Genomic DNA, 10,307 nt, shown 5'->3' with positions numbered 1-10,307 from the left:
ACGCGCGCCCCCGGCGCTCTCCGCGCCAGCCCTAGACTAGTCCCCTTCCGCCCGGTCCCCAGCCGGGGAGGGCGTGGGGTGCGGGGTGTCGGCCCAGTTTTCAAGAGTGGAGACTGAGGCGGAGGTGGGGCAGGGCTCGAGGGGGAATTGACAAGGGAACAGACAGACGACAGACAGGGTGCGCGTGCGTGCGTGCGTGCGAGACAGACGGACAGACACGGAGAGGGAGACACAGAAAGAGAGACAGAGAGAGACACGCACAGGGAGAGACTCAGAGAGACATATACAGGAAGAAACACACCGAGAGAGGGGAGGTGGGGAGACAGAAAACACCGTGAGAGACCGTCTCAGAGAGACAAATTCAGAGTGAGAAGCGGGATGGAGAGATTCACACAAAGAAACAGAGAAAAAGCAGTGATAAACACCTAAAGGAAACAGAATCTCGGAGGGACAAAACGGGGAGATGGGCCCAGTAGGCCTGGAGGGGAATTCTTTTCCCAGCCCTGCCCATGGCAGGCTCCCAGACAGCACAGACAGGGAAACCTGGACCGCCCTCCCGCCCCTACTCTACTCTCCGGGGGGGGGTGGTGGTGCGGGCGGCCCGGATACCTGGCCAGGCTGGAAAGGGCCCTCCTCCCTCAATTCACAGGGCCGCTGTAGTCCCTCACTCTCATGCAGGTGGTGACACTTCTAGGTTATTTCTGGGCTGGCTACACTTCCAAACGCTTTATGTACCTTAACTCAATCACTGCCACTAGTCAGCCAGGTATTAATATGCCCATTTTACAGAAGAGGAAACTTGTGTAAAAGGCACAGAGGTTAAATTACTCCCCTAGCTACCCAGCTAGTAAGCGGCAGAGGCCCAATGCTAGTGCCTTAAATTACGTTTAGAAGCTTGCCCTCCGAGAAAAATCCTGGAAGACAGAAGGAGGAAAGAGAGCTTTTTGTATGGTGGAGGGTTGCCTTGATTGAAAGTGGTTTCAAGGTTGGAGAAATGTTTCATCTCCAGCTGATGTGTGGATGGGGTTTATCAAGCTGTTCGCCTCAGGAACTCCAGCTTTGCTGGGGATCATTGCGCACATTTGCAAGTCTCTTATTATCAGGAGGATGCCCTGAGTGAAAACTCTTTTAAGATCTGGAAAGAAACTATGTTCTTTAAGGGGATTATGGCCCTGCGAACAGCAGTTAAGCACTTGGCTGCTAACAGAAGGGTTGGCGGTTCGAACCCACCAGCTGCTCGGCAGGAGAAACGTGGCAGTCTGCTTCTGTAAGCACTGGAAACCCTATGGGGCAGGCAGAATCACTGGATGGCAACTGGTATGGCCCTAGGTGAAAACGGGGATGGGGAGGGGTGAGGCGGTAAGAAATCGTTGTCACAGGGTGGTTATAATGGTGGAAAGTTCATTCTTGCAGACGGCGGCTGCGAGCTCGCACAGAGGTGGGGAGATTGTGCCATACTCCGCGGCGGAGCACGGGGGGAATCCCTGGTGCAGCGCGTTCTGGGGCCGAGGGGCCTTCCCAGGCCGGTCTCGTGAACTGAGCGGCCGCGGGCGGGTCTGGCACGGTTGCGGCCTCCCGCTCGCCCGTGACTCACTTGCAAGGGGCGGGGGAAGGGGGCCTTCCTGGAAGCCGTGACGAGGAGGCTCGGCCGGACGCCCGGGTTCCTCTCCTGTAACCAGGGCTCCTGTCTTCTGTAAACAGACTACAAAACAACGGGAAAGGGGGTAGTGGTGCCTAGGACCCCCTCCCAGGAGGGCTCCAAATCCCTGTGCCGCTAACAGGGCTAAGGCTTGCTAACAGGGCTAAGGCTTGCTCACAGGGCTAAGGCTGGAAAACATGGGAGGGGGCACCCTGGGGTCTCCGGGACCCGCCTCCTAGAGTAGGAATCCCGTTTCGATTCCCTGGAGACAAGGAACATTTCCCACCCTTGAGTCAGGCTGACCCTCTCCCTTCCTCCATCTGCTGAGTCATCGGCCGGAGAGAGCCGGGACGCTTGGCAACGGGCCAAAGAAGCTGAAAGGGGGGGGCTTTGCGCGCAGACAAATCGACCCCCCCCACCCCAAACACGGACCTGTGGGGACCCAGGGGTCTGGACCTCAGCCCCTCCTCGCGCAGGAGTTCGGGTTCTCAAGCAACCTCCTTCCCCAGACCCAGAAGTCCGGACTCCCAGCCCCTTCCTCCGCCAGCCCCGGGACTTCGGGCCTCCAGCCCGCTCCTCCCCCAGACCCAGGATTTCGGACCCCCAGTCCCCTCCAGGCTCAAACCCAGGAGTCTGGGCTCCCAGCCCCCATCCCCACCCCCGGGGCTCAGGCGTCCCAGCCCAGGAGGAAGTTCACACAGGACTCCTCCCCGCTCCCCACGTAGCCAGCGGGAAAACCCGCGGCCCCAGCGGCGGCCGGGAATTCCCTCTGGAATGATGTTGGGGAAGGGGCCGGCCGGGGTACCCCGCCGGCGCGAGGGGCAGGTCCTGGGCAGCTGGGGGAGAGGGAAAGGGGCGGAAACCAGAGTGGCTAAAAATACAGCGAACACTTCCGGCCTGGGGGAGGGGAGCGGAGCAGAGTTTCCAGAAAAACAAGCGGGGACGGGAAACGCGGGGGTGTGAGAGCCGTGGCGAGTGGGCGGGCGGCGGGCGAGCAGGGCCGTGTGGTCGCCCGGCGTGATTGACTGGGTGTGAGCCCTGTGTGCCCGAGGGACCGGCTGGCAGTGTGCGCCCGGGTGTGCGGCTGCGTGGGGTGCGGGGGAGCGGGGGACAACCGACGTGTGCGTGGCGTTGTGTGAACAGTGTGTGTCCTGCAGGTGCGAAGGCGTGTGCCCTGGCATGACTGGCTGTGTGAGAGCGGGGGTGGGGGGTGCAGGTGACGTGATTCTGTGTGTGTGTGAATAAGTGTGCGAAACTGCCTATGCCTGTGCGGTTGACCATATTGTGTATACTTTTAACCATCTGTGGGTGTGGGAACTGTCTGTGCAACTGGCTTTGAGGTGGCAGTCACGAGAACGTGTGACTTAATGAGACCTACTTGTACATCAGTGTGTTGCTGTGTTTGGAACTCCTTGAAGTTGCCTGGGTGAGGGTGTATGCCTTCTGGTGTGACCAGAGGTGCCCTCAGCCTTGTACAACTGTGTACAACTGTGTGTGTGCCACATGGGTGGGCCTCAGCTGCGTGAGGGTGTGATGGGCTGTGCACACACAACTCGGTAAGCGCACCCGTCTGCGTGTGCGGTTGTGGCTGTGTAATCGCCAGCTGTGTGATCAGTGTTCACATGTGTCTGTGGCCTTATCTGTTCATGTCACAGACCGCGTGCACACTAGAACAGCGTGGGCCAGCGTCTGGAAGTGGTTCTTCTGTGGCCCAGTCACAAGGCAGTGAAACTGGTGAACTTGGTTGCTGACGTCTGCAGCGCGCGTGATGGGGAGGTGGCTGGCGGGGGCCCCCTCCCTGTCGCTGTCGGTGTGTCTGCTTCCGGGGGCAGACTGGACACACACACACCCCAGCACCTGAGAAGCTGGGCTGCGTCTGTACTAGGGCCTTATCTGTGCCCAGAGATGCTGCTTCTGATAGTGTTGGGCTGAGGGCAGGGCTGAGTCAGCCTGTAATGGGCAAAGTCTGTGATGGGGTGAGAGAGAGCCAGTTAAGTACCGGTTAGAGGGTGGTTTGTATTCATGGTGTTGGATTATTCCCTCGGAGGGTTTGTTTGTGGGGCTGCCACTGGGACAGGGTCCCTGGAGGCACTGTGGTTGTAGGATGGTGGGTCATGCTATCCTGTTGGGACGAGGTGTACCCCCACTGTCTTTTGCGCACAGCGGTGGCTGTGTATCTCACACACACACCCTCCCTGGAGTGTGTGTGGTCATGCACCAGGCTGTTCAACAGTCTCCTAATAACCTAGTAAGAGTCAAGTTCTCACCAAGGCCCTCCATGATCTGCTGTGACTTCTTGTCCTCTTCTCGCCCCCTCACTGTGGTCCAGGTCTCCTCACTGTTAAGTAAACTTTACACCAGCACACCCCTACCTCAGGGCCTTTGCACTCGCTGTCCCCTCTGTGGCATGCTCTTACCCCACATGTTCACAACTTACTCCCTCTTTCAAGTCTTTGCTTCAGTATCACCTCAGGTTTTCCGTAACTTCTGTCAAAGATCAAAAAAAATTTTTTAGATGATAATCTTATTTAAAAAAAAAAAAAAAACAACCTGTTGCCGTCAAGTTGATTCTGACTCATAGCGACCCTACAGGACAGAGAACTGCCTCAAAGGGTTTCCAAGGAGCAGCTGGTGGATTCAAACTGCTCACCCTTTGGTTAGCAGCTGAGCTCTTAACCGCTGTGCCACCAGGACTCCATTTTATCTATATAACACACTAAATGCAAGAGATACGGGTAACATCTATTCATAGACCATAATGATGAATATCCACGAAACCACCACTCAACCTACGCTCTCCAACTGTAATGTTTTTCAACAGCTTAGCAACTTTCCACCTGCAAATCCTGGATTTCTTGCATTAGACTTACTCCTGAGCACCAATTTTTTTGCTGTTATAAATCTCCACCTCTGATCTCACTTCTCTGCTTTATTTTTCTTCTGGGAATATCTCGCTGTCGGGGAACACGTTCTACTTTGTCACGTTTACAGTCGGTCACTAAGGCTCCAGGAGGGCAGGGATCTTTGTACCGGGCCTGGCCCACAGTATGTGCTCACTAAATGCTTGTTGAATGAACACAGCTTCCTGGGGCACTTCTCCCGTCCTGTGTTGGGGTATGCACCCACTCACCCCTTGCCTCATCCCCACTCTGTCTCAGTCTTCCCCTTAGGTGTGGTGTGGTTTGAAGCACTGTGGGCCCTGGATCATGGGTGGTGGGAAGCCACACCCTGGCCTGTGTGTAAGGTGGTCATCCTGCCTCTCTGCCCTGTAGGTCCAGCTGTCCCTCAGTCTTCTTGTGTGTGTGCCCTGGGACCAACATGCCTCCCCCGGTATGTGGCACGTGCCCCCAGGGTGGGCTCTGCTGGGGAAACGGTTAGTGCGTTTTTGGTTGCACGTGGGATAGTTGCATCATGTTAGGTGGAAATATGGAGCCCTGGTAGCCCAGTGGTTAAGTGCTATGGCTGCTAACCAAAAGGTGAGCGGTTCAAATCCACCAGCAACTCTTTGGAAACCTCATGGGGCAGTTAAGGTTGCTATGAGTCGGAATCAACTCAACAGCAATGGGTTATCAGTTTTAGGCACAAATGTCTTTGTTGTATTTATTTGGAGATTAAGTATAGTTGAGAACGTGTCCAGGAGCCACATGGCCAAGGGGTGGATTGTGGTGATCAGTTGTATGTGTCAACTTGACTAGACTACAGTCCCCAGGTATTCAAATACTAATCTAGGGGTTGCTGTGAAGGTATTTTGCAGATGAGATTAAAACCCATAATCAGTTGACTTTAAATAAGAGAGAGTACTCTAGATAAGATGGGGGTGGCGTGGGGGGGGGTGGGGGTTGATTCAATCAGTTACATGAACAGAGCTGAGGCTTCCCTGAAGAAATTCCACCTGTGGATGGAAGCTTCAGCTTGTGCCCAAGAGTTCCGGCCCACTCTTCCTGACGGCCCTGGCATTTCGAGGAAGGACAAGGAGAAGAGGGAGGGATTTCCCGGGATAGACACGTTCACACACACACACACACACACACTGTCTGCTGGTCATTTTCCAGGACTCCAGTGTGGGAACGTGGGCTCCGGGTCTCTCTGAGGACTCTGTCACAGAGGGCTCTATGGTTTTGGAGTTTCCCTGCAGATGTGGGATCCAGGACAGGAGGCCAACCAGTCCTGATGGACAGGAAAATGGGAACAGAAGGTGTTGGGTGGGGCAGTCCTACCAACCCGGCTGAGTCACTTGAACCTCTCACACCCCAGCAGCTGGGCTTGGGCTGGTGGCTCCACCCTGCACTTGCCCAGGCCTGAAGGCCATGGCTGAGCTCCCCCACTCTGAGCTCTCCAGGGAGCAGGGGGCTTGGTGGGGCACTCTCTCCCCAGGGCCCCCTTCCCAAGGCCTGCTTCCCAGAACTGGGGCCCAGGGACCTGGGTCCTCCCCAAGACTGATGATTCACGGCCTTTTCACTTCTTCTTTGGGGCTAAAAATACAGGGACCCAGGCATCCAGCTGAGCCTGGCCTCACCATGGATTGCACAAGTGCTGCTGACGCAAGCCTGGGGCGAGTTGGGGGCTGGGGGCCCGGCTGCTCCCAGGCAGACCTGCTGAAGTCAGGGCCTGGGCCTCTGCACTTCCCCTTTCTTGGGTCAAGGACACTGGGGGCTGGGCCGACACGGGGGTGGGGGGGCTCTGGGCTTGTCTGTGCCTCCTGGATACGGAGCGCCTTCCTGTAGCCCCAGGTAACCCAGGTATCCAGGTTCCCAGAATCTGGCCCCCTTGGAAGACATGAAGTCTTAGTTAGGAGTTGGTGGCAGGAGATAGCAAAGGGAGACTGGGAAGGAGACAGGCAGGGAGACACAGGACCACAGGGGGCAGACCCGGAAATGGGCAGAGAGACGGGGAGACGCAGGACCACGGGAGGCAGACACGGAAACGGGCAGAGAGACAGAGGCAGGGACAAATCAGAACAAGAGAGATGGACAGACACAGGAGGGAGACACAGAGGAACAGCTAGAAAAAGGAGGGGACCATCCCCTGCCCCCACCAGACAGAGCCAAGGAAGACGGATGGAGAGTGGCCCAGCCAGGGCTCCTCCTGAGCCAGATAGGGAGGCCCCTGGAAACAGAGAGGTCATCGATACACACAGTCCAAAGTCCACTCCAGGCTGGGGAGGGGGGACACGGGGAGAGGAGGACCGCTCTGCCCTCTGCTGGCAGGCCTCTGCTGCCCCCTGCTGGCTCCAGTGGGAGGAAGAACAGTCGGAGACAGGCTGCTTAGGGTTACCACCTTCATTCCCCAGGCCTGCCCACTCCCCACCCCCCAGCTTAGAGGGTGCCCCCGGGGCCCGGAGGCGGTGTGGGCGTCTTGCCCGTGACCTTGTTGGCGCAGTCCAGCAGGGCGGTGTGAATGTCCTTGGCACAGGCAATCTGGGCTTTGATGACGGCCAGGTACTGAGGGTAGGGCAGGCTGTCGGGCTGTACTGCGTCTGGCTTGGTGGCCGTGGGCACGAGCGTCGGAGAGTGCTTGGCACTGTCGCAGCTCTGAGACAGGCACTCATGTGCCAGGCGCTGTGGGCAGGAAGGCAAGGGCAGGGTGTCAGCCTGCTCCCAGCACTCCCAACCCCAGCCCAAGGGCCAAGCCGGGGTAGAGTCCGCTCGGCCTCTGGGATCCCATGGTCCTGGAGTCAAAGCCTGGCCCTGCCGGTCACTTGCTGGGTGACCACAAGCAAGTGGTTGTGAGCCTCGGTTTCCCCCTTTGGTCAATGGGCTTACTAACCCTCTGCCTACCTCTGGAGGTGACAACAGGTGACAGGCGTGAGACAAGGGGAAGAGGTTGTGCCCCATCATTTAAGTGCTAACCAAGGAACGTCATCTACTCGTTATTCTCATGACTGGGTCCTGAGCCCAGGCTCGGAGTTATCTGTGGCCTCCGCGGCGGCTCCCGCTCCTGGTTTTCCTCCTCCTTCTCTGGCTGCTCTTTGCGGGCAAGTTCTCACTCTACGCCAGCCTCGCGTGCAGCACTTCCTGCGCCGTCTCCTCCTCTCCTCACGTCCTCCCAGGGCAGTCTCACCCACACACACCACACCAATTCCCACCTCCGCAGTCATGTCCACGTCTCTGTCCCCAGCCCTGGCCACTCCTGACATTCCCGGGGCCCCTCATACTCTCCCTCCAAATTGCTCCTCCTCCCACCCCAACATTGCAAACGGAGCCCTGGGCCTCATGTTGGAGGCGCCTTCTCTCCCACATGCCTGTCCACAGGCCTCCTAAGCATCTTTCCCACCTGCCCTTCTTCCCTTCCCTTCCTCGTGGCCCTGCCTGGCTGCACCTACTAGACCTAGCCCACCCAGATCCTGCCCTGGCTGCCTCCTTGGTCTCCCAGAGACCAAGGAGGCAGCCTCGGCCTTTTTTAACCCACCCCTCATTTGGCAGCCAGAGGGATATTCCTAAAGAGCAGACGGGTCCATGTTTTTCCCCGTGTGCAATCCTCCATGGCTCCCCAGTGCCCGAGGGCCGTGCTCAATCTCCAGCAAGCCCCAATGGCTACCAGCCAGACTGAATTCTTAAAGTTCCCTAGTGAACGTAAAGGAGAAGCTGTCCTCTCTTTCTGGAACACTCTTCTGCCACTAGCAGGCTTCCCCAATTCTGACTTTTCCTTCCAGAGCTAGTTCAAAATGATGATGATGATGGTACTACAGAAAACCCTCACCACACAACTGGTGCCACGTGACGTATTTTACACGCGTGACCTTGCTCAGTCTTCTCTGAAACTCCATTTTCCAAAGGAGGAACCCAAAGCTCAGAGGTGGAAATTGAGGGATGGGGGACTCAAAAACAGTCAGTCAGATCCCAGAGGCCATACTTTTAGCCACCAGCCCTTCTCTCAGCTCTGTCCCTCACCCATTCTTTCTTCCAGCCTCAGCTCAGATGTGCCCCCAGGAGCCTTCCCTGGGCTTCCACAGCCCCTTGAGAGTCCCTCATTTTAATCCCCTCCGCCTGTGCCTCCCCCATCCCAGCCCTGACCACTCTTGCTGTCACTGTTTGGGGACATACTGGTCACCCCACTAGACTAGAAGCTCTGTGAGGGTCAGGATCAGAGCAACACTGTGTCCCTTGCATTGGCTGAAGCACAGGCCTGGCCTGGAGGCGCTGCTGAGTGTGCGTGGAATGACTGAATGAGGGTTCCTGAGGACTCAGGGGACTGAGGCAGGGCTGTGGTCACTCAGTGCCCAGGAGGCCGCTTACCAGGCAGAGCTCCAGCTGGTCACAGAGCGCATAGAACTCCTCCAGACACTTGTCAAAGCGCTGTATGGGTCCGTCGCTGCTCTTTCTACAGCCAGGAGAAGAGAGTAATTGAGGAACGGATTTCCAACCTTTGAGACACCACTGTCTATCCAATTAAGTATCCATCCAGCAACCAGGAGCAGACCCAGGAGACGAGGGCAGGGCTTAGGGGACCGGCAGTAAAACCCCGTTGTCGTCGAGTCGATTCCGACTCACAGCGAACCCTATAAGATAGAGTAGAACTCCCCATAGGGTTTCCAAGGAGCGACTGGTGGATTCGAACTGCCGACCTTTTGGTTACTACCCAAGCTCTTAACCACTGCGCCACCAGGGCCACAGCAGTAGTAGACACAAAGCGCAGGCCGATTGGCGGGGGCGGCGCTTTAAGATAGGCAGAAGCCTAGGCGAAGGGAGAGTCTGAGACTGAGGAGGAGATGGGTCACCCCAAGGAAAGAGGCTGCACTCACTGTCCGTTGTCAATGTTCGTGTTCTGAACCAAGTTCTGAGCTGCAACTTTCATCAAGGTCTGGTTTAAAAAAAAAAAAAAGGAGATGGAGAAACTGCAGGGGTCGGTTTTGGTAGACCTACTCCGTTCCTTAAGACCCACCCGATTCTCCTCTTCATCTGGCACCTCCCCCTTTGACAGTTCAGAGTAACGCAGCTTCCATTCCTACAGTAATCCCACCTCCATTTCCCCCAGTAACCTCCTGGACCTCCCTTACGCACCGCTCGTGGGCAGACTCTCGGTACAAGCCCGTCCTCTCCCCGGGCTTTCTCCATCAGAGCCCGGCTTCTCCTTCAAACTCCCTCCCACTCGAGTTCCGGCCAATCCCCGGCTCAGCGTGTGCGCCGGCCCCACCTGCGCTCCACCTGCAGCGCTTCTCTCTGGTCTGTCCTGTTGCCTGCCCAGCGCTCCCTGTGCTCTCTCCCGGACCAAAGAGCCCCCGTCCCGCTTGCTCCTCACAGCTCCCGGCCAATCACCTGTAGACTCTCCTTCAGCTGCGGGATAAGCATCTTATAGCGCTGCACGGGATCGAAGTCCTGCTGCTGTTGCTGCAGAAGCCCGCTCTGCGCAGGCCCCACCAGTTGTGCCTGTGGCTGCGGCTGCTGCTGGGCACCCGGGCCGCCCGCTGAGCCCGGGCCCGACACACCAGAGGTTGAGGAAGCCGTTGAAGCGGGCTGCTGGGGCGCGGACATCTTCTTCGCTTAGCGCGCCGGAAGCACGCCACCGAGCGTCTCTCCGGTTGTTGTTTTCTTTTTTTTTTATTTTAGCGTCTCCAGAATTCCTAGGCCCAGTTTGCTAGTTAGCCCCGCCTCCCAAACAAATCAGCCAATGAGAGGGAGGAGTTATCCCACCTTCCGTCACTTAGAAAATGACACCGGACGTCCAGACT

At 57.2% G+C, this 10,307-nt stretch overlaps 1 protein-coding gene across 1 annotated transcript; it reads right to left on the bottom strand.

The window, feature by feature from the left end:
• Nucleotides 1–6,924: 6,924 nt before the first annotated feature.
• Nucleotides 6,925–10,116, bottom strand: MED29 (mediator complex subunit 29). Its single transcript, XM_004388158.2, has 4 exons — nucleotides 9,895–10,116; nucleotides 9,381–9,439; nucleotides 8,875–8,959; nucleotides 6,925–7,197 (listed from the first exon to the last, which is right to left on the bottom strand). Exons 1-4 carry the CDS (start codon nucleotides 10,108–10,110, stop codon nucleotides 6,955–6,957), a joined length of 603 nt encoding a protein of 200 aa, XP_004388215.1. The 5' UTR covers nucleotides 10,111–10,116; the 3' UTR covers nucleotides 6,925–6,954.
• Nucleotides 10,117–10,307: the final 191 nt, after the last annotated feature.

Source organism: Trichechus manatus, unplaced genomic scaffold (genome assembly GCF_000243295.1).
Source record: "Trichechus manatus latirostris isolate Lorelei unplaced genomic scaffold, TriManLat1.0 scaffold00207, whole genome shotgun sequence".
Classification (NCBI taxonomy): domain Eukaryota; kingdom Metazoa; phylum Chordata; class Mammalia; order Sirenia; family Trichechidae; genus Trichechus; species Trichechus manatus.
The sequence above is the reverse complement of the archived record's forward strand: the minus strand, read 5'-3'. Positions and strand labels throughout refer to the sequence as shown.